This window comes from Achroia grisella, unplaced genomic scaffold (genome assembly GCF_030625045.1).
Source record: "Achroia grisella isolate CSIRO2021 unplaced genomic scaffold, CSIRO_AGI_Agris_v1 utg702, whole genome shotgun sequence".
Lineage (NCBI taxonomy): Eukaryota > Metazoa > Arthropoda > Insecta > Lepidoptera > Pyralidae > Achroia > Achroia grisella.
In genome coordinates, this window is record NW_026712999.1 from 814,958 (window position 1) to 840,994 (window position 26,037).

Below are 26,037 nucleotides of genomic sequence, written 5' to 3' on the forward strand. Positions count from 1 at the left end.
ATATTTTATTTATTTAGGTTGCTTTGAATATGGTACAATAGTTTCCGTTGTCTTTAAAATGTGTTTAAATTGTGTTTTTTGGCTAAATCGGAGTGCCGCCGTACTCGGGACTTGACACTTGTCTACTATACGGTAGTTTTCGCTTGTCATCTAGCGGCCAATTATATCATGAAGTGTGTACAAGTTTTGCTATATATCTAAGCCATAAGGGAATATTACATACTATTTGACAGTTGCTTATACAAATCTAGTGCAGTGTTCGTAACTGCAATAAATATATAAAGGTATATATTAGCATTTTTATTATAACGTTAGCAACAGAGATACATACATAATCGACCGCCATTAGAACGTAAGTTGTTTGCATCTACAAGTCGCATAAACAAACCACGTGAAAGTTCCTTGTATTAAATTAGGTTATAGGTAGTGGTGGTTAGTGTAATATAATGATTATTTGTTTAGGGGGTATTATTATGTATTTCATTTTTTTTAATATCCAATAGCCAGTAATATGAATTATTATCTGAATTTATTGTAAATAAACTGGTATTTAAAAAAACAAGTAATTCAATCGAGTTTCTTTCCAGTTCTTCTCAATTGGATCTATATATCGAACTGGACGGTAGGGAAAGAAAAAAATATAATGTAAAAACTTGACGTTCATAAGCGGCTAAAATGTCCTACTCGAATAAATGGTTTTTTGAATTTGAATTTTATTTGAATCACAGAAGTACCATGTTACTGAAAATAAATGTAGTAACGAACAATATCCAATAATTTATTTATAATAAGTATTAATAGACATTTAAGAAAATATTTTTATTTATTACAAAATTATATTAAAAGTAGTGACTCCAATTACAAGTTATAGATACCTATATGTACCTATGTATAATCATTTTAAAAATATACCTTTGGTTATTAGGTAACTATCTACAAATAGATTTTATTTTACATTTGTTAAGGCCAATTAAATATAATTATGGCTTTTAACGTTATATACTATAGAAAAAGAAATCTATGGTAATACAATAGTAAATTTTAAATATACTACGTACCAACGCAACATCTTACTTTATCAGTGGAATCGAAGTATCACATAAATATAAAAAATATATTTTTCACCTCACTAACTGAAAATGTTGCTTGATTAATAAAACAGTATCATTAATGATTTGAATTTATAGTTATTTTGTCCCTTTCTAAATAATTTTAATGATTTACAAAACCTTCAGAATTTAAATAATAACTACCTACTTATATTTTATTTCAATCAGTATTTTTGCACAGAATATTAATAAAGTGCCATCTATTCTCAAATTAGGTAGAGCTTGTATTTTGGGTAATTTACTTGTAAATACACCCATAATATACATAAAAATATCCAGACCAATACAAACACACATATTCATAAATAAAAAATGTATTCTATCGTGCGAAGAATAGATCCCGCAACCGTCGAAAGTAAGGCGGTGTAACCGCTAGACCACTGAACTATATGTATTTATATAGGTGTATATCTTCGAAAGAGTGTGAATTCCGTTAGTTTAATATCTCTCTAGTGAGATTGCAAACTAGTCGATACATTGTGAATAATAGATAGTAGCACCTATAGCGTAGTAGATATAGACATATAACAGTTCTTGAAATCTAATATATTATTTTTAGACAGTTTCTGTCCGAAAATTACATAGGCACAACGAAATTAGTTTGTGTCTGAATATACTGTCTCGCTAGTGAGGTGAATATTTTAAGTATCAACGAGAGCTAATTTTTTTCCTGTGTTTTTAAACACTGACGATATACGTCGATTCAAACTTAACCCTCGCTTACTCAAATCAATCCCAGGGGTTGCTCTCTGGTTTCACATTTCTATTTCCATTATAACGCTACATCTTTATATTTTCCTAGATCATCAGATTCATTGCCTACAGATGTGTGGCTATTTCTAAGTCCATAGAAGACTCTGTCTCTTGATCCGCTAAAGCGATACGGTTCATGTCTTAATAAGTTGACACCATACGCCGCATCTTCTCTTTTATAATCAGGATAAAACCTCGGGTCATATTCCGGATACATTCTCTGTTCATACGGATAAGGTCTATAATATGGATAGGCCATTTCGCTCTTGCAATCCATTCTGTCTTCGTATACTTCATATTTGGATGGGTATTCGTCACTATTGAAAGCACCAACTATAGAATGACGCCGTTTGTATGGGTTGTCGTAAGGCCCGGATCTAGGGCCCACCCAAGTTCCATACATTTGGGGTACTTGGTAAGACTTAGGGTAACCCCTGAGACTGGCAGCGTATTGTCTCTCAGCGAGGTGTTGCCAGTAAGCCGGAGGTGGTTGTTGGACCATCACTGGTGGGTAGCCCATATTCATTGATTGGCGACTCGCAAGATGGCGTCGGAGATCAGGCATAGAACCTGATTTACCTGGAAAGTGAAAGAAATACATTGAAAATGTAGCATTTTGTTTGCAAACTTGAATAATTGTAAATATGCGTAACTTAAACAGAAACAGTACCAATTGACGTTCATAAATTATAATTTAAAAGATATAGGTACTAAATAGATTTGCTACCATCTATATATTTAACAAATAGCGACTGTTTTTAGTATTCTATTCTCAAACTAAGATAATAAGCATTTTGGATCATACACTTCGCCTGGCCGAATTGGATGAATGGAGGAATTATAAAGAAGAAAGAACCATTATTTTAAGAAAGTGCATTTAATTCATTCCCATCGTAAATAGTTATTATTATTTATATTTAAATCTAAATGTAACGATGTCTGTTAATTAAAGAGATCGAATATTGATTAAGGGCTTGCCGAAACTTTAGTCTTTTATGTAATATCTTTAGATGTCCATCGTAGATATCTTGTTATTATGTGCTATATACAGAGAGAGAGAGAGAGAGATACGCTAGACTATTGTATAAAAAGCTGTAATAATAACTTATGCTGGACATAGATACTTTATAAGTTATAGAGAAAATTAATTTTAAATATACTTCATATAAATAAAACCCAACCTGAGTCAGGCATGAATCCGTCGTTAGCGAATGCGGCTGGTGCATCAGGCACGAAGTGACTCGCGTCAAACTCACTGCCACTCACTGCTGCACCATTATTGTACCCCGTAGACCTGAAATTATTAAGTAAAACAAAAATTTCATGACAGTAATCGGAAATGGAGAGATAATAGAAAGAGAGAGAGTGTAATAAACTCCGCTTTGGTTATAGGCAATGCCGGAACCATTGCACAGGGCCCAGATGACAAATTATTTTATTGTTTAAATGTATATTAATCCAGAGTAATCTAGAGGCTGTATATTAGACTAGCTGTACTCGCGACGTCGTCCGCGTGGATTTCAACTTTATTTTTCTAAAATAGAAGTGTTTTTCTAAAATAAAAATAGCCTAAGTTACTCCTTATTACATTAGCCAAGCCAAGCCATTTGAGAGATTAGCCAGAACAAACAGACAGACAGATAAAAATGGTAAAAAATGTTATTTTGGTGTATGTGCCGTATTTATATTCATATGCATGTAATAAAAAATGGTTATTTCAATATTACAAACAGACACTCCAATTTTATTTATATGTATAGATTAATGTATACAAATCTTAAGTTACTATCAAAGCCTATCTGTGCCACTTACTTTTGCGAACTGTATAACTCAGTTTGTTTTCAGAAACTATAATCATTTCTTGCTGTGATATAAGTACTATATCACTGCAATCTTTGCAGCTGTCTGATAATAACATCGAGAAATAATAATTTTGACGGCCTCAGTAGTTAATGGTTTAACACACCGCCTCACGTTCCGATAGTCGCGGGTTCGATTCCTCTCACGGGTCTAACATTTGTATTTATAATTATGATAATTTTTATGGGTATGGATATTTTTTTATTACAAAAAAAAACGTTTCTATGTATGTATATCAGTTGTCATATCACAAGCTCGAGTTTAGATTGAGACTAAATGGCACTGTGTAAATTGTCATGAGATACTACTCTATTATTATTATTATTACTATTTTATAATACAATCAGTCTTTTATTTTGGTTAACAATCAATAATGGTAGTCAAGATAAATATACAATATAAATCGCATACGCGTTGCCTGGCATAATCCTGGTCTAAGAGTATCCGAGATTCTTTATAAGGAATATCTACTATCATCTGTCTGACACTTGCTCAAACATTCCCTTAGCACATGCGTTATTAATTATTAAAAAATATATTCAGCTATTACCAACCTGGCTTCCCTTAGCGCATAAGCGGACTGCACTAAAACAACACCACAGACTATAGCGGGAAGTCTTGCTACGTAGCAAGCTAATTCTGCACCACCGTACACGCCTTGAAGACCCTGATGAAAAAAGTTACCAGCATCAGTATATATTATAATATTTTGTTTTTCGTGGAAAACATTCATTATTCAGCTTGCGAACTGATAACTGAACTTTAATTTTAGAAATACCTGACAATCATGCAGATAATTTTAAGACTATTGTTTAGTCCTTCCTCTTTTTTTAGTACAACAAAAATTAAATTCTATATATCCCAGCTAAATCACATCGCAATCGGAAAATGTATTTTCCATTACACAAATAGGATGAAAACTTACAGCTTCTATAAAAGCTTTATTTAAATAGTGACCGGTCAAAAAGCTTATATATTATAGCGTTTAGGAGAAATAAAAGCAATCTTTTGAATAGTCATATAATATTTTTATACCGCTCATTCGGAAAGCAGACTCATCATAACAGGAGCGAGCCAGAAACTTACGTATTACTCTTTGAAATAAATGTTGATGTAATGCAAAATTTAGGATATTGTGTGAATAAAAACTGTATTTGCCAGTTTCAAAGAATGACTTATGTCATTCTTACACTGAAACTAAATATATTGTAAATCCACCTTAAATATGTACTCACCCAATGACTAATGGACATATAGAAGACTAGAGCACATTCAGGAATTAACACTAATATGACTGCAATCAGCCACGCCAATAGATATTTGTTGTTTTTCTGTAACAGACAAATACACACACATTTATCTTCTAAATTTAAATATACACAATAGATTGTTAGTTATGAGGATAATGCTAGCAATGAACCATGTCAGGTCGACATGCGGACCTTCCCCTAGAAACCATCGTAACCAATTCCTTGTGAAATCGCCACGTCCAGTTAACTGATCTGTCTTCACGCTTATCTTATCTCTATCATTCTATACTGGTGCCCCAAAACGTATTTAATTAACGCAGGCTGATATCCGTTTATTTTTTTATCTTTAAAAAAGCTTTTATTGGCCTCGGTGATCTAGCGGTTTAGCACAGCGCTTTCGATAGTCGCGGTTTCGAATCCTCACGCAGTATTTTTTTTTATTGTGTTGTATTGATCTGGGTATACAATATTTATATATTACGTATATATCTATAAAAAAAATAGATACATACTTACACAAATCAGACAGAGTCCCAAATTAGACAGAGCTGGCGTTATGTGAACACATAACGCCAGCTCTGTCTAATTTGGGACTAGATGGCTTGGCTCCAGTGATATTTTTATTTTTTAAAGTATTTTGTTATTACTGCACAGGTCACTAAATTTTGTTCAAATTATTTGCCAGTATGTACACCGCCCACTAACCTTGAGAACCACTAGTATAGGTATTTAAGGGCGTATGCACAACCAGTTATTGCCAACTGCCTCCCGGCTCAGCGGGGCGTCTATAAGCGCCCGGTTCAATATAATATATTTTATACGTACTCTCGAATCATGCGCATTTTATTATTTAAAACTCATTTTAATAATAATATAACTCTTTATTGTACACAGAAACAAACATTTTGACATAAATATGCTACACAGAAAGCGACGCTATCGCTTAAAATCATCTAGTACAATTACATTACCTTCCAATACTAGCTTTGTACTCTATGTTTAGGGTGAGAGTATAGGTGACGATGACCACTTACCGTCAGCTGCATTGTCAGTTTGCTTGCTATACCAAGTTCATAAAAAAACAGGTTTTGTTTCTTAGTCTACAATTTGTACAAAGTCTAACTCTACTAAAAGTAGATCAATAAGTTATTTCTATAGACATTAATGTAATAAAATTTTAAAATACCAAGAGCTAAGTTTGTTGTCAAGTGATAAAAAGAATCCTTGGCTCGAAAATAAATTCCGATCAGTGTATTCTGCTTAAAATATCTATAATAGAAATGTCTGTAATAGACCTACATGAATAAAGATATTTCGATTTATTTATACCATACCCAAACAATGATAAGTAGCAATGTAAATATCTAACGTTATCTGAACTTACCGAGATCAGTCCGTGCACGAGTATGACGGTGGCCGCTATGACGACACAGTAGCACACCATCAGCAGTACGGAAGGGATTGGTAGACCACTCTGAGACTCTACCACCCACACTATCTCGTAGATTAAAGCTATCGCATACGCCACCTGGAAATTGTAAAATAGATAACAATTATACAATACATGTAGAAAAATGACTGTAGTTTTATTTTATATTTTATTTGTTTCTCTTCTGTTGTGTTTAATTTCTCATTTATCTCTCTCTCTCTATAATATCATATCATTTATATATCTATGCGTATTATTACATTTATATACTGTAACTCCGATTAGATACGGCAAAAGTTTTAATTCTTTGATGTGTTTAAAGTTTTATTTATTTTGTGTTCATGTAACCTACGAGACATATAAGCATGTTATAAATGTAAATTTGAAAAGTTCAACTACAAACCAAAAATTGACAATCTCAAAAAGGTATATTTTACATATAAATTAAATATATGTATTCGATAGTATTTAAATTTCTTCCGCAGTAACCTATTTAATATTTACTGTAATTTACTATTTTTATTTATTAATTTATTACTCTGTATTGCATCTCTTAAAAATACAAAAAACAATATATAGAATATGTATCTGTTCCAAGACAACTTTAATTGATAATGTATGTAGTACATATATTACAGATTAAAGTAAACATGTTTAGATTATTTCCTGCATAATTAAATTAAACTCTAAAGAACATAATACTTTTGTAATTATTATATCATCACGGTAAGTTTTACGATGACCCGCATAATAAATGAGAGTTACTCAAATATATCAGAATCTGTGACAAAGGTTTCCCATAGTATTTGCTAAGTACACCAGTAGTTGTCAAACCATAAGTTGTACAGCAAACAAAAGCTTACTCTCACTTCTGAGCATAGTTTCATTAGATAATGACATAACTGCGCGTGGTTGGCCTTAAATAATGCCCAGTATTACTTGACACCCGATGTTTTTGGTTTTATGTAGAATAGAAAAGGGAATGAAGTTCTAATGTCTATAGTCATACATCATTTCAGAACACGAGGTTGTTTATGTAGCTGCCGATTTTTATTTAATTATTTTTTAATAAATTGTAATAAATTTGTAAGTTATATATGGGATAAAAAATTAAAATAATTTACTAATGGCTCAATGGCAGTTGGACGTTCTGAAGTTGCACTATGGTATTATTCATGTGTCAACATGAACTTAGATATAAAGAATGTTTTTTTTATATCTTCCTGTGCAAGTACAAGCAAGTCTAAAATTAAAATAATTTAAATAATGTATATTAAACACGAAAGTTTAAAATTAATTTATAATAATTTTTTGATTGTGTACGTGTTATGTTTTATATAACATACATATATGCAACATATACCTAAAGTATAAAATCAAAAGCAATAACGTATAGATTAAAGTCCGAAATTATTAATTGAGCTGCCATTATTTTTCATTACATATTTTCAAATAAAATTTAAATACAATATTTATAATATAACTAAGACTATTTTTCTACATCAAAGATTAATTATTTTTAATACCATGCCAATAATTTTTTGACCAAAAATTATCCTACATAAATATTCGCTTATATATTTTATAGATTTTTTTTACTACGACGACGGCAAACAAGCATACGACTCATTTGATAGTAAAAGGTTACCGTAGTCTATGGACGCCTGAAATATATATATTACTTTTGTTACTGCTTTCTCTACAAATAGAAATTACTTTCTTAGTTTAAATACTTTAAGATTGTTCTTAACGCTTAAAAGAAAAAGGAATGTTTATACATGATTAAATCTGCAAAATTATATTAATAGACTAGTCAGCTGATCAGCAAGCCTGTTTTAAGCAAGTTGCAAGTTCTTGCTCGTTATCCTTGAGTTTATAAACCACGGAACATCAGTCCAACAAAATAAAGAAAGTAAATGTTTGTTTTGACTCTTTTTTAATCTTAGTCGTAAAGTTTCAGAGAACGGATAAATTATGTTTTATGTTAATAACGCGAATAAAAATCCGTGTTCAGTAGTAGGACGTTATATAGCCTAAACCTTTCTCTTGAGTCACTCTATTTATTCTGTCTATCAAAAGAAAACGCATTAAAATCCGCGTATTTTTTTAAGATCAAAACATACATAGATACAGACAGACAACGAGAAGCGAAATTGTTTTATACTTTATCACGGCTTGCCAAAATGAAATTTTTTAATTTTCTGTTCATGTAAACAGAAAAAATATTACTATATATTCTTTATTGCACTTTTAAATACAGTTCTAAACTTAAGTATATACAGAGTGAGCAAAGGTGGACTTATCTCTAAAAGAGATCTCTACCAGTCAACCCAACAATGTGGCATAGCTAGTAGTGAGTAGGTAACACATGTGCAATTAACAATATTATATTGAAATGTCCAAACGTTGAGAAAAGAAAAAAACAATTTAAAACCCAACAAATTAAATAATGTTCTAATTATATTATAATTATAATAAAATATACAATAATAAATAAAATAAACAAAAATAAAAGTTAACATACGTATAAATATACTTACTAATGCATATGCCGCTATGAATCCGGACGCAGCCGTAACGCTGCAGCAGAAAATTCTGCTCACAGCCGGTTTCATCCGTATTTTAGACGGTGTTTCCACATCACTCAGCTCGTTGCTTGTAGACATTTTGCCACTTAATTCTGCTAGCTCCTAAACTATAATCTTCATTGCATCACTGAGTTTTATAATTGTAAATAGTATTTAGTTATTAAATCCATCTTGGCGTGAACAGAGCTCATTGAAAGCATTTCTTTCGCACCATACTTTGTTATATTGTTCTAGTTTGGTATTTCTTATTTTAATTGGAAATTGTTTCACCGTTATCTTACTACTTTAAACTTATAACATATTTATTTTAAGGGTAAAATAAATTGTTAAAATACATCTTCTAATAATAAAAGTAGACGCTATTGAGGTTGTTGTGTTCCTGAAAATCGAAGCTTTGAAAATTCCCAAGATCTGAAACAAATGCATATCTTGTTATTATTTAATATTTATAAGTATACAACAAAGTCGCCATCGAAGTCTGTTCTATCATATCTCATAAATTAAGCAAAGGTTTTTAATATAGTTTTCAGCAATAGATACAGTGATTCAAAAGAGACGTTTATATGGACACATATGTAATACAGGGGTGTTATAATATAGAACAAACCGAAAAATTCAAAGATTTGTAACGTATCCGTGCAAAGCCTCGACGGGTCGCTAGCCATTACATAGTATAAAACAAAGTCGCTGTCGCTGTCTGTCCGTCCCTATATTTGCTTAATTCTTTAGAACTACGCAACGGATTTTAAAGCGGTTTCCTTTTTAATAAATAAATTTATTCTTGAGGAAGGTTTATATATATAACACATGTACACTCGGGCGAAGCCGGGGCGAATAGCTAGTAATATATAAAACTAAAATAGAAAACTGATAAAACCAACAAATAGCTGGAGATAAAACATCTACAAAAAATAATACTTAATTAATATTAAAAAGGCAGTCGAGTTAAGAAACCTCGTTTTGTTATTCTTAATCTATGGTGATGAAAAATACGACCATGTATATAGACAAATAGACGTGATGAAATTATAAAATTTCCAATTTATGTAGTCGTTTATTTTAACTGTCCATAAAAATGCAACAGAAATAAAACGTATAAATTCGTGTAAATGCATTTACGGAATAGTGACAATGACCTAGTTATATATTGACCAACGAAATCAACGATCATAGAGCATTTTATTACACACTGATCATTACTGCAGTACAGATACCAGAACTGTTTTATTCTATACTAGCTGTTCCCGCGACGTCGTCCACGTCGCATTTAACTTTATTTTTCTAAAATTAAAGTGGCCTAAGTTACTCCTTATTACATCAGCTACCAATAAAAGTCCCGTCAAAATTGGTCCAGCCATTTCTGAGATTAGCCGGAACAAACAGACAGACAAAAATTGGAAAAAATGTTATTTTGGTAGGTATATGTACCGTATTTATATTCATATGTAGCAAAAAAATGGTTATTTCAAACAGATACTCCAATTTTATTTATATGTATAGATTAATTTACGGACTATAGTCCTTTTTTCGTACGTAAGTTAAGAGTTAAGATATAGCTACAAAAACAGGATAAACACAGCGCCATCTAATCCCACGGTAAATAGAGCTTGTGTTATGGGTACTAGATAATACATAGAAAACACCCAGACCGATACTAATAATCATACTCATATATACAAATGTTTGTACCGTGCGAGGAGTCGAACCCGCGACCATCAAATGTATAGCAGTGTGCCAAACCGCTAGACCACCGAGGCCGTCATAATACATTATAATCTGTCTCCCATGATACCACTCATGCGTTGCCATTCCAGAACAATAAGATATCACGTTTCTTATTCTGTAATTTCCTGTATTTTAGTAAATACATATTTAAAAGAAAAATTTTCAGATTAATACAAATATATAATAGATTGGTGCAAAGATACATGGACGATAAGATAAGGTCAAGTCAGTGTGCCCATCGTGACCAAATCCACCAGACAATAATCAGGATGGTTTCAGGGGGACCCCGTAGAGGTCAACCCGACATGGTTCATTGCTAGCAATACAAACTCTTCCCTTCCACCCTTCCTAGTGACCGTTAATCTGGCATAATGTAATGTACTCCATTAGGTCAACTTTCACATGATTCCCTAGAAACCACATAGGTTAATTCATGGCAATTTGTCAGGATGGACTTACTGGCCTAACCCCATGCTCACCTTATCATCCTCCACTGGTACCCCGATAGCGTTTTCAATTAGAACAGTCGGTCGCGCCTTTTCATTATAGTTCATAAAAAAATCAAAAGTAACATATATGAATATTATATGTAGAGCATTGCCGAGGTCATTGATCGTTTACATACAACAAATTAAGTGGATGTAGGTAGTAACGATGTAATTGCATACAATACAATTCCCAGCATTGAAAAAGTTATGGATACTTCTCATGGGATTGTAACAAACAATTTAGCGTGTCTTATATTAGTTCAATGTAACTATTAATTGATATAAGGAAATGCGTACAGACACATAATATATGTTTTAAATAACATGTTACCGCCACTAGATCGACGGTGCCTAGATTCTAGGCCTTATGACGCAATTTTGTAAAAACTTATGTAATTCTAATAAAGTTTTCTTGTTTCGCGGTTAATTAATTCGAGATGATAGAATTATGAATATTTAAAAAACAATAAATTATGTATATAACTCTAGCTGTACCCGCGGTTTCACCCACGTGACATTTATAGCCTATGTTTTATTCTGATTTGTAAGCTTAATATAGCTGTAAAAGTTAAATTGTGTGTTAAACTGTAAAGTTAAATTAAAATCCATTCAGTAGTTTTTGCTAGAAGTAGTAACAAACATTAATCCATACGCGTTTCAAACTTCTTGGCGAAGATTAGAATTTTGTATAAAAAAAAATATTTATTACTCTTATTCTAATTCTACCCCTAATGATCAATAGTGTAAATACATATGTTTTTTATCTCTCTCTAACTAGACTTATAACGTAATCACTTAGATTCTCCTTGGTAATAACAAAACCTTGGCCCACAGAATGAAGACATTATCTATATGATTTAATCATTACATGCAATGATTAATGGTTTATTTTTGTTCTGTATGCTGCCACACATACTCGTAGATATATATAGTAGTAGATATACCTGTTCTTGATTCAATTTCTAGATAAGCTTTTCGTCTATCTGCCCCGCTATTTGTTGTAGTCTGTTAAATTTTGACAGGAAATATTGTTGGCGCAATATACGTCGAGTTATATTTAATTTGATAACTTAATAATAAAATATAAATATAGTCTGTTGATACAAATACTACATTAACGCAAATATTTGTAATATTGGGAAATCCACTCTAAACCACTTCAAAGTCTAATTATATAATTTATAATTATTGAAGTAATGTAGTACAGTAATAAGTGCAATATGTTCAGTTTCAATGAATAGATAGTCACTATTTGTTTATATACGACGGTCCTCTATATTCTAATATTAATAGACAAAACCTTTCCTGATAAAGTGTTAACATTAGTAACATTAGTAATAAATACCAAAATTTTATTAATTACTACATGTTTGATTATTTCTAGAACTAATAATTTAATTGATATTATTTTTCAGTTTTGTTAATCATCATCATTTATCATCATTATCATCATTTACAGATTTATTCTAACACAACTTGACACATGGAACTGATAGCATTATTCTTCGAAATGAGCTTGTACATGATTAGAGAAATGCAGATTCATGTTTAAATTAAATTAGGGAGAATGTAGTGATACCCGGAATGCTACTGTATTATTTTTTAAAAGGAAGTCATTTTAAAAGTCTCCTAATACAAAATGGTTTTAAATGTACTTTTGAGGTACATAGCAAGCGATGTGGCCACTAGTCCTTTCCCCCTGATTGGTAAGCCTCTAGATAGCATCAATGCCATGGACGGTCCGTGACAAATGGGCAGAATACCTTACCTTGCATTGTTCATTACTAGTGGGAGTTTAATTAACTAGACTTGTATGCGGACGTGATTCAACAAACAACTTGATGGATTTAACCAGCAAATTTACATAATACATTAACACACATATTATAAAACAAAGGTTTTTGATCATAATAATGCCACATATAGACCAATGGTTGTCGCAAGAACACTAGTGATATTCAAAAACACCAATGTTGATTTAAACTAATATTATTAGATATTAATTTTTGATTTAAAATAATATTGTTTAAATACGTAGCAGTGCCCACTCTTACTAAGAAAATTTGAAGTAACTAATCTCGAAGTTTACCTTTCGTGAGTAAACTGATAAATACTCAACCGATTTTAAAATTAACCTATAGCTGCGTTTTTATAGAAATGACATTTAAGTATAGAACATATTTAATTTACAAATAAATTAAAATAATTTCACAATAATTTTCACGTGAGAAGCTGGGGCAGATCACTAGTCACTTTATGACTAGGACAGGGGAGTTTATATGTACTTAATATTGTACCATATATTTTACATTAACATTACTGCACTACATTTGAAAAAAACGTATAAAAACTGACTTGAGCCGCAGACCTGCCCCACTCCTCCAGTCCCTCACGAAGTGTTAGGTAGGTACTCAACTGTATATGTATTTCTGTTTTAAACATCATATGACATATGTACAATGTAAAGCATAATGTAGGTACAATGTAAAGCTTTTATTTCTAGTTGGAACCTCAATTGGTTTCAAGCAACTTACTAGGACTTGATACTTTCCCTGAGGAAAGTGAAACAGATTGATCTGCACGGCTTTTGTGTACGTGCTATGTTTTTTGAAACAAAACAGATACTTATGTGTCCCCATACGGACGGAGCGAATCGATTTGCATTCAAATAGATATAATGCTAATACCTCTTATTTAACGCTAATGAATTACAACCTCTTTAGTCAGTGCCGTAACGTGGTATTTCCCCGCCTAAAGACAACCGGAAATTCGCCACTAATTCTATTTTTATTATTAGTAAATAAATTGTATCAACTTAATTATATACATTATTTTTGTCAATTAATAAAATAATGCATATTTAATGTTTTTTTTTCAAGAAGTTTCATTATTTTTACTTAAAATAATCACGCCGCTTTACGCCCCTTTTCGAGATTATTATTATTATCCTGTCCAGGGCCATAGCCCCCTCTAAACACCCACTCCACATTCTCTTAAGTAATAACACTATTGTTTTAAGTATTAAGTTTTAATAGTATATTTTAGTGATTAAAAATATGTTCACACATATTAATCACTAAAATAAAAATGACGATGCTATAACTCGAAAAAGAAGCTACATGTATAAAGTCATTTACATAAGTCTTGAATTCGATTCTAGATCCACTTACATGACATTACATACATTCTAGATACACAAATTTACCTTTCAAGAAAACCGCTTTAAAATCCGTTGCGTAGTTTTAAAGATTTAAGCATACCTACATAGGGACTGACAGACACCGACAGCGACTTTATTTTTTACTATGGTAATGATGATAACCCGGACAATTAAGATATCGCCATCTAGTCCCATGGTAAGCAGAGCTTTATGGGTAATGGGTATGACAACTGATATAAATACTATATACATAATATATATATATATATGTACATAATATACATGGAAAACACACAAATCGATACAAACAATCATAATCATGAATACAAATTTATCGTACGAGGAATCAGACCCATGACCATCGGAAGTAAAACGGTGTGCTAAACCGCTAGATCATTGAGGCCGTAAAAATTTATAATTTGTGAGTATGTGTAGGACTTCCAGATGTTCTTAATTTGGTCTTTAATATTTTGTTTTAATTTATATGTTTGGAATGGCATGTATGCTGACGGCCTACTTTGTGGTTATAGCTTCCGGTATGCATGCTGAATAAACTTGACAATATTATTACAATTTGTTATCACTGTATTTTGCATATAAATGACAAGCGATCCGTCCCGGCTTGGCATGGACGGACATTGTTTTTACACCTGGGGTTATTGAACATTAATGAAGTTTTAGCAGGGATTCGAATTTTTCTAACAATATAGTTACTCAGAGATAACATTAGATTACTAATGATGAACATATTTGTAAATAGCTACAGTAGTTTTTGCGTTTATTCGTTAGTAATATACAAAAATACATTTGTTTCCTCTTTATTAATTTATTTAGAAATATACAGTATAAATAGTAATAATAATTATAATAATATCTCATGACATTCACACAGCGCGAACTAGTCTCAAGTAAGCAGAGCTTGTATTCTAGAGAGCTGACAGAAATACATAGATATTATTTTTTAAATACATACATTTTATATATAGAAAACACCCAGTCCAATACAAACAACCATACTAATGAATACAAATGTTTGTACCATGCGAGGAATCGAACCCGCGACCATCGGACGTAAAGTGCTGTGCTAAACCGTTAGACTACCGGCAAGTCTTTGTACAATGTATTTCTAATAACAAAAATGGTAGCCTTGTACCGTTTTATAGTACCCAGGTTGTACAAATTCTAACTCTCGTCTGGTTTCAGTTTGAATGTATGTAGATGGTGTGGTATGATGACACTGAACTGTTATCAGCTATAGCTGAATAAGTAACATAGAGGCAAGCACGCACAATCGAATCCACATACTTCTTTCCACACACGCACACACATTTCAGACCTTAATGATACGGGCGTGATATACAAATTCAAACAACAAGATAACAACGTACAATCAGTTCTTATGCACTAAATCGAAATTACAAGACAGTGAGTTCCAGTTCCTAAAACAGCCAATAAGATATTGTTCTAGCGATTAGACGGTAGAGTAGTCACGTGTTTACCTGCTTTAATGAAACGTAATTATTCAAAAGAAAAAAATCTCAGGTTTAAACACCCATGCTCACATACATATACACGCTTACATATTTTTATAGATCTTTCTATCTTATTTTTCCTTATATATTTTTGTTGAAATGTATACAATATTACCTAATAGAACTGTGTTAAGTAAGTTTCTGTATTTAATTAAAATTATCTGATTTCTGCAGTACAAGCATTGAAGAGTACAAGATTTTTTTTCGTATATTTGCATGTAATTGCATGGCCCACCTAATGGTAAGTGTGGTAACCGTCGCCAATAAATATGAATAGCACAACGGACATTACGTAATAATGTATTATGTTGTTGTTGTTTTAAAATTCGTTCAATTTGGACAGGCGAAGAGCATTGCCCATACTGCCTAGTCAGTAGTCGTATATTATGGGAATACCACATAGGTGTTGCCATTCCAGAAGACTAAGACTAAATGCCTCTTATCCTGTAATTTTACCTAATCTGTGCCATATAACCAAAAGAGCTGGCAAACCAAGCTTTTTGGCGAATGACATAAGTGAGACTGTGGTACCCGCCAGACGACTATTTACACTCATTTTTTTACTGCAGACTAAGATGTTACTTTATTTATAGGTACGCATGTTTAAATATACAAATAAATAAATAGAGTATCGTGTGTAGAGTATATTATAATAGAAAGAGACAGTTAACAACCGATACACATTAATTCATTCATTCGCGCGCAACACGCGGAAGGACGTAATAACGTTAAATAACGTTGTTAAAAGCAGCATAATGTTATTAACGAGTTACACGCGAGTGCCGCACTATGCCAATAATATACGAACACGTTATAGTTGAATAGAGCAAGTGTCTGTTATCACTTGCATAGAAAAAAAAGTATTAGATCGATATAAGTTAGATCATGCGGTTTAATAATTCAACAGAAATAAAAACAAATATCGCATGATTGCAAGACAGAGGATTTTCTCCTGCTTAGCGTTGCACCGTACGCCTTTTTTTTTGACTTGGAGAAAATCCTTAATGGAGACCCGCCGGCCCCGGGGGAAGCCCGCGGGTACTGTGAGACTCCTACTCACTAAAAACTCCAAGATGTCCCTCACCCAACGCCTATGCCGGAGCCGCGGGATCGATGACAGTCAACCGGAACAAAAAAAAATGTGGAACGCTTTACGATTTTGCGTGTCATCCTTGCGCAGGAACCATGCTAATCTTCTCTGTATCGTTCCAATTTTAGTATATGTACTGCCGCACCGTACACCTGCGGTAACGTTAGACATTGGTAGGACTCCAGAGCTCCAGCTAAATGGATGATGTGAAAATCAGCATGAATTCAAGTCAGTTTGCTCATCGTAGGAAAACTAGAAATTCACCAAAGGTTTCCAGGGAGAGTTTGAGTTTGGTAAAATACCCAAGTTTTCTGTAAGAGAGCTTTAAGCGACAAGACCGTCTTTTAACACATATTAAGTTTTTAGTAAATATGTTCTGTGCTCATTAAAGAGTTATATTGTTATTATTAAATGGCTAAGTGGTTTACTTTTGTTTTTGTATTTTAATTCAAAGTTAAATTATTGTGTAGTCAGGCATAACACCTTTAAATGTTTACACAGGGCTGCCATCAGTATCACATAACCTGTCCGTGGTTGCTGTTTACGAACATAGGCCACTTTGCTTAAGTGTACCGTCAGATTGCTTACTCCTTCCAGTTACTTAAAAAACACCTCTAATAATCTAGGGGATTACCAGTGGTATTTACAGTTGCCACCGTTATTATGTAAAAAAAAATGGAATAAAAACAGTGTAAGACATAACAACTATAATTACAGGTCTTGCTTTCCATTTGAAATCAACTAATTAGCTGGTATAGTGAAAATTATGTAATTTTGAACGTTTGTACTAACAAGCCGTAAAAGTATTACGGTCACTTGCGGTGATTTTTGTTTACCTACAAATTATAATTATGCAATTAACTTATATAATTAGTATATACTTATATATGTATATGTATATTGTAACATATTTTACATTTTTATATAAATGGGTTCATCATCATTATCATTACATAGTATAAAACAAAGTAGCTGTCGCTGTCTATCCGTCCCTATGTAAGCTTAAATCTTTAGAACTAAGCAACAGATTTTGAAAAGATTTTTTAAAAAAAAAATATTCTAGAGGATGTTTTATATATACAAGATGGGTTTATCTTTTCTGTTTGTTAGTTAACCAGATAGATAGATAGATAGACTATGTCATTCTATGATTATGATTATTAAATAATATTACGTATTTTTTTTATTAGTATTAATGGCAATGTGAATGAATGAATTTAAATTTGCCTTCAACTTACTGTATGGCAGTAAGTTGAAGACAAATTTAAATTCAATGCATTAGAGATCCCAACACACATCTTAATAACAATAATACAGTCATAAACAGGTAGCAAACGGGCAGACAGACACTCTTCAGCGTTTATATTTGTATGGATTACCTTAAGTCTGTGACACGTTTCATACTTTACCTTACATAAATCCACTTACTTATCGTTTCAAAACGCATTGACCGATAACTTATTATACAAACTCACTTCCACTAACCCCAATAAGCGACCCATTTACCATATTTACAGGGTTCAAATTACAAAAACGTCTCGGATACAGTTAGGGTCGTTTCCGGCAAGGCGTGAAGATATGGAGGCGTACGTGAGTTGAAACTCTAGAGGGTTCATAGAACTGGCTCGATGCGTGATCTGAATCTATGATAACAAGTGCATACTACATAGTTCTAAGTAGCACTTCACAAATTTGTACCTGGGTATGGAGTATTATGACGGCGTCGGTGGTCTAGTGGTTTACCGCTTTACTTCCGATGGCCGCGGGTTCTATTCCTCACACGGTGCAAACATTTGTATTCATTAGTATTATTGTTTGTATTGGTCTGAGTATTGTCTATGTACATTATATTTACACAAAAAATCTACAGTAGTATATATATATATATATGAATTGTCTAGAGGCGCTGTGTTAATTGTCCAGAGTTATTTATTATTATTATTTATTAATGTTATCTCTCTCTCTCTCTCTAATTAATATAATAAGAATAATATAATACATTAAATATAAACTTATAAACTACTATAAAAGGAAAAGAGCGTATGTGAGAATCGAATGTCCCTACGTTAATTACTACGATAATTGCAAACAAATGGCAATTGATTCCGATTATTTTAATTTTGTACAAAGAATTCTTGTTGTTCAATACAAAATTGGAATATATTTATTTAAGGTCCTCCTGTTTGTTCTAATAATTATTTGACAATAGAGTCTTTAGAGAATCGAACCTCAAAAGTAAGGCGCTGTGCTATACCTCTAAACCACCGAGCTGTTGAAATTATGTTCGGAATAAATTAAATTTATCACTACTACAACGCAACGGTATATTCTGCGCAATCAGCTCCCACGCACAAACTCTGGCTACCGTTTTCTACTGTACACTATGGTAAGTTATATAACCCAATGTATTTTGTTCTAAAGTTAGTCTATACTCATAAGTAGAAATACATATTTTACTTTTTTATAAGTTTGTTTATAACGCATAATGTTGATAAATTACTTGACCGACTTAAAATTTATTTTATCCATACATAGATAGATGTTACTGACAACATAATTGAATACATCAACTTAAATCTCAAAGCACCTGTTTTTAACACTGGCCGTCACAAAAAAATTAATAATTTACATTTCTTATACATTCTTCGGCGATGGAAAAATCATTAATACATCAAATCACTATGAGAGACGGCGATAAGCTCGATCATTTCCACATTGAATCCAAATATACCCAAAGAAATGGGAACATCAAGTGTTACTATATAAACAGTAACAATTAATAGTAAACACGGCTGACTACACCATCTATCTAATCAATACCATTGCTAGACATAGGCTTTTTTTTAAATGTGTGAAAAATTTTCAAAAAACCGTCACCTCGCCGGAGGAATGGCGGGACGGTGGAATTTTACCCACTAAAACCCACACAATGTACCTGAAAGCGCCTATGCCGGAGCTAGGGGTTTGGCATGTGCATTGCACGCAGGCGATGAACATAGTTCTGGCGAACTGTAGTAGGTAGGCCAACTATAGGTGTGAATATATACAATTTTATTATTTAAAAAAAATTCAGCTGCTTTGCCACTTGTGGACAATATAGCCAACAAGCGATATGGACATGACTGTTGAGTTATTTGTGAATGAATGTCTAAAGTATAATGTTATAAAGTATACAGCAACTTCGACCATAGACTTAAGTAACGATAAACAATGCAAATAGGACTAGTACTATTACTATCGATGGTATTTAGGACTTGAAGTGTCAAGTTAATGTGCCTATACTAGTAATAGTTCTGTCAACACTCGAGACCCTTCCATTAGTACCTCCCCAGATAACATACATTTAAATTAAGTGTAAAGTCAGTCCACGTTCCGATTCCGCGACGTATGTATATTACAATAAAACAATAAATTATGTAGATTAGGTAGCGACACCTCATATGCGAACGCAATGTTTTCACGTTGGTATACCAATTATTGTGATTAATCCTTAGAGAATTTATCACCATTGACTAACTGACCTTATTTGACTGCATATTCATATCAATATCTTCAACTAAGGGAGGGGGGAAAGGGATTGTTAGTAATGTGGACCCCATAGCCAACAATGTGCCATGGCAGGTAACCTTCTCCGTGGTCTGCAATGGAAACCAACGTAATAATATTGGCCACGATGGGGTAACTAACCTAACAACATGCTTATCTTATTGTCCTCCACTTATGGTACTCCATCAGCATACGGTTAGCGAAAGCGGGGACACTATTCTATCAAATTTCAAAATGTAATCTTCAAAGGTAATATATGTAATTTCGATTCAATCCACTATACTTTTTTGGCAATTGACGATGGACTATATTACCACAGATAACATATTACTGTCTTCAACCCTATCTGATAATAAATAGACATAGTGAAAATGAATAAATACCTACATTTGACGTTGTCTTAACAAACTATGGATCTATTGTCATTACAACTAAGATACCCTTTGTTCTATTTTATTGCATCCATTAATTAAATCTATATGATTATTAAAATTCATGGACAATGCCAATGGTACATAAAGAGGTAGACAATAATACGAATTTCAATGATTATCGTGACTCATCAAGTCACAGGTGCATTTGCGTGCAATGATTCTTATAACAAAATAACTCGTCAAGTTAATAAATCAATGTACAGAATTCTTCAAATTCCTGAGTGTAATTGTGTACTGCAAATACCTAAATCGACCAAAGTATTTATCTTAACATAGTATAAACGAACGTCGCCACCGGTAGGAACTCACTTAGGTATATCTTATAAATTGCGCAATGAATTTTAATGCAGTTTTCAACAATAGATAGAATAATTCAAGAGGGAGATTTATATGTACAATATATGCGTTATAATAGTATATAACAAGCCGATAAATTCAAACATTTATAATGCATCCGTGCGAAGCCGGGAGGGGTCGGTATTTTTTATGTATAAAATATATGTCCGTTTCTCGTGTGTGCAGTTGAAATCAAGTTGTAGTCATAAAACTCTCCATAAAAACCTCACCCGCCCTAGACAACATACTTTGAGCAAGAATGCTCGTTACGTAACTATCACGAGTTACATAGCCAGCTTCGCAGAGTAATTTATTCGTGTACACTTAGATAAGTACAGTCAGATAGAGATATTAGCAATTTCAAATTGATAACATCAGTAATTTCTGAAATATATACTGTGATAGACAAACGAACGAAGAATCATGCAATAAGATTACTATTTTACCATGGTAGTTCATTCATTCATAATTTACGATTCGCAATCTTGTCGGTGGAGGATGTTTTTAGTTACGAACTCTTTTTTTAACGTGAGGAAAAATCTTCAAAAAGACAGTCTATTGAAGATTTTTAGATTTTCCCGCCAGAGGGGTGACGACTGTGTGTGAGATGTTTAACCACTAAAAACCACACGGTGTACCTACGGTGTACCATTTCCGGAGTCACGAGGACCCTAATTTAAAAAAACACTTGTTGGTTTGTCAATCTTTAATCAAAAGATATCAACAAAATCCTTATCAACTTTGATAAAATTATAGAATATAAAAGTTTTAAAGATCAGATCACATCAGAAGCATCTTTAAATCATATCTGTAATATAACAATATCAAGTAGACTTCATTTTCTGCATTTATCTTAAAATTTGGGCCGTTGAGAAGAAACAACTGGCTAGAGAGCCTGGAAGCACCACGTGCAAGATGCTGGCGTACCTATTTTGTTCTAAATTAACAGAAAATTCTGCCAAGAACGGTTGTGTTCAGTTTACTGGCACGGATTATGTCAACGGGAAAATTACGAGGTCAAAGTTTGACTTACAGTTTCAAATACATCGTAAAGTGACATTCTCACGATCCTAACTCTTGATAGAGTGGTCAGATGCAGTATATTTTCTGTAACTAGTAAAAATGACGAGTTACTACAATGAAATTAAATTACAAATTGAATTACTAAGCAGTATACCCAAATCTACTGGAGTCAGAGGAAACAAACAATCTCTGTCCCCCTTTATTTATTAAATTTATAACCTCTGTTTTATTATGATCGAATTTTCGATCCCCTTTAGATATAGATCATACATTTTTCCCCGCCTATTCTCAATAATATGATCTGCCTGTTTTCTTTATCCCTTTCAAGCACTTCCCCATTCCTTATTTTATCTTTCCAGCTAATTCTTTCCATCCTTCTCCAACACCACATTTCCTTTTCATTTTGTAGCAATGTCCACGTCTCACAGGCATACAAGGCTATAATCCAGATGTAGGCCTTCATAAAACCTTTCCGAGAGGACTTTCTTAAATAGGAAGTTTAAAAAAGTCTCAATGCAGATAAAACAGTTTCATGGTGGTTTTGTGGTAATATTATGTACATTATTTACAAACGTAACCAATTGCGAGTTTACTTCTGAGTTTTACTTGTGATTACTATCAGCGTGAACGTTATGGTAATAATAGTGGTATAACGGGTGTGGTAGAAGCTCGCGTGCCGCAGTCCAACAGTCCGCAGTACATTATATACCGCAAGATATAAATATAAAATCATTTTGTACTGTTCACTACTAATAATGCAAAGCAAATAATGAGGTACTTTAAATATTTTAATTTTTGCATATTTTGTTACAAACTTTACTAGCTATTTTTATTACAATTACTGACTGATTTCTATGAAAATTTTATGGGAAATAAAGCACGTAATGTAGTTATTCTGTTAGGTAATGTAAAAAATATAATGAGAATCCCTATAGACTTCGACTGCTTTTTTTAATGTACCTAATCAATATTTTTGTATTCGTTCCCGTGATTAAATATGTGTTCACGACATTCACCTGCACATGATCTTCTGAATCACCGTATCAAACAAAAACTAAAATAATCCATGGTTCGATCTTCTACAGACAAACACACTTTCGTTGCATCAATATATGATATAAATTTACAGAGAAGTAGGTACTTATATTTGAAAGCTCGTTGATGTCTTTACAAGGCAATTGTGTCAGAGTACGGAATGTTTGAATTTATATAATTATATAGACTGAATTATTGAAGTGGATTTATAATAGATTAAACTTAATTATGTTACATGTAGCAGCCTGTGTCTACAATTTGCTAATTGTGAAAAAAAAAGTTCAGTTGCTAATTTATAGCTGTATATATTAATATTCTAATTGGATTGTGAATTCTGTTTCACGTAATCTAAATTAAAAAAGTTAAACGAAATACATAACTTTCGTTCGAATATTTACGTAACTGGGCAATATATAACAATAATCAATACTATAACAAAATTAAATACACAGCCACAGTGTCGAAGGTTGCCTTTGCTATTAGTACCCCAGACCGGTATCATAACAAAAACATTTCGCATGAACATTGAAATAATTTATATTTGCACAGCGTTACCTCACCCATACAAAAAAATACAAACCTTAACTCATAAATTCCAGATTATATATAAATAAATATAGCTGCACAATCATACACCAAGTGACAATGACAAAAAAATAAATAAACACTTTATTATGTTTTAAACAATAAACACTTCGATATTTTAAAACACGTTTGAAATTAGAATACGCGCGTTCGCGCTGCCATACGGCGCGATACTGGGTCGTGATTGGTAGTTAAAAACGCGGGAATGCACATATATCAAGTGACGTTTAAGTGTAAAACGAGTTATGTGTACTATGCAAATAAAGTTATGACGAAAGACTAAAATAATTTAATACCTGTTGCACGCTTGAGGACTGTATGTCCTTCGATACAAATAAAATCTAGTTTTGCGTTTAATTTTTATCGCCGGCTTACTAGCAACTTTCGTATTAAATATGGCTACGGTTAGGCTTATTTAGTTTAGACAAACTCTTCATTACAACTCTTCAATACATATATAGCTTATTTTAATTGTATCGCATACCAGATTTTTTTATAATAAAAGAACGTGTCTACTACTACATTATTAAAAATACGGGAGGCTTTGGAGATTACCTAAAAACACAGTCATGGCAATTCGAACTCTATGTGAGTACGATTCCGCACAAATAGTACTAATTGTTTTATAATAATCAATTTTCATACTGGTACATATAAGCATTTCTGCTATTAAAATATTGCCTTGAATATTGTTCTCACTAAGCCAATATGTTTATTACATAAAACTAAGTATTTAAAAGCACTATTCCAAGAAAAAATTTCAATTACACACAATGCCATCGTCCATAAAAATATATAATATATCTAGGTACAAAATACAAAAACAAGACAATATTCTCTATTCATAAATTTTTATTTTCTCATATTCGTCCATCTCCTTTTAAATAATGGAACAGGCAAAGATCCTTTTACCATACAGACTAGTCTACTTGTATTCATAGAGGTTAAGAAAATGAACACCGAACAAATTACCATACATTATGAAACGGAAAGATTAAAATATAATTTATAATCTGTCGCTTACTATAAAATTAGGATACCGAAACTAGGTCTGCAATGTGTTTTGAAAGCGTACGCGCAGATACGGGACAGTCACAAACTATCGACTAGTGAGTCACTCTGTGGAATATTAAACAGCTGTACACACAACGGCATCTACTGTTATGGTATTAGGCAGTTGTTTGCCGACGTGTCTGCATACTTCCTTCCTTAATAATAATCTATATTTGTAGCCTAAAAGTCTACAGAATCTGCAAATATAATTAAGAGTTAAGTATGAAACGTAAATTATTTTTAATTTGCGAATCAAGCCCTTTCCTAAAGGGTACAGAAGTAAACCAAAGTAAGTAGTAAGTAATAAGATACTAGTCTCGAAGTCATACCACTTTTTTATCGATTATCATGGAATGGTACACCCAACTGCGCTAACGGTTTACGCTGGCGAGGCACTAGTGGAGGTTTATAAGATGAATATAAGATCAGGTCGGTTAGACTATCGTGCCAAATTCTCTAAAAAATTATCATGATGGTATCCAGGGGGAACCGCACAGAGATCTAACATGGTACATTGCTAGCAATGAGAATATTAGGCCACATTCCCTTCCACCCCAGCTATACCACATTAATTCTCTGGAATAGCTCCTAGTAATATGTAGGTATCATGGGATCACAATTTGCAATAGAAATACATACTACATCGACCACAAATAAAGCAGATGATGATGATTATGAGGGTTACGATTTATTTCGTAATATCTATGGTATTAAGATATAAGGCCGTATTTTGATGCAAAACAGCCTAATATCATATAGCCCAAGAGCTCACGACTGCCAGACATACGTCATTTTAGTAAACGTGAAAGTTCTTGTATGTTCCTGGATCGTGGTAGGTTCCAGGTTTCATGTTTGGGGATCGTTCTTACCTGTGTTGGGGACACACATACAAGAACTTTCACGTTTACTAAAATGACGTATGTCTGGCCGTCGTGGGCTCTTGCTCTAATATATATATCCGTAACTATGACTATCATTTAATTTCGATTCATTTAACCTTCTCAGTTACTTAACGAGATTCATGTTTATAATTGTTTTTAA

At 32.6% G+C, this 26,037-nt stretch overlaps 1 protein-coding gene and 1 non-coding gene across 2 annotated transcripts; both read right to left on the bottom strand.

Annotated features, from left to right (window-relative positions):
* Positions 1–829: 829 nt before the first annotated feature.
* On the bottom strand, positions 830–24,099 carry LOC131850141 (uncharacterized). The gene is made up of 7 exons (XM_059200313.1): positions 23,939–24,099; positions 8,942–9,400; positions 6,357–6,500; positions 4,958–5,053; positions 4,277–4,389; positions 3,044–3,156; positions 830–2,441 (listed from the first exon to the last, which is right to left on the bottom strand). Exons 2-7 carry the CDS (start codon positions 9,065–9,067, stop codon positions 1,882–1,884), a joined length of 1,152 nt encoding a protein of 383 aa, XP_059056296.1. The 5' UTR covers positions 9,068–9,400; positions 23,939–24,099; the 3' UTR covers positions 830–1,881.
* LOC131850197 (U6 spliceosomal RNA) lies at positions 17,030–17,134 on the bottom strand. The gene has a single exon (XR_009357824.1). It is a non-coding gene; the product is annotated as a U6 spliceosomal RNA (small nuclear RNA).
* Positions 24,100–26,037: the final 1,938 nt, after the last annotated feature.

Bases quoted from the DNA above. Each gene is read 5' to 3' on its own strand.
- LOC131850141 (XM_059200313.1), bottom strand. From the start codon at position 9,067: ATGTCTACAAGCAACGAGCTGAGTGATGTGGAAACACCGTCTAAAATA. The intron at 3,157-4,276 runs GTTGGTAATAGC...TAATAATTTCAG, and splicing joins TATGCGCTAAGGGAAGCCAG to GTCTACGGGGTACAATAATG. The intron at 2,442-3,043 runs GTTGGGTTTTAT...TTCACTTTCCAG, and splicing joins CGGATTCATGCCTGACTCAG to GTAAATCAGGTTCTATGCCT.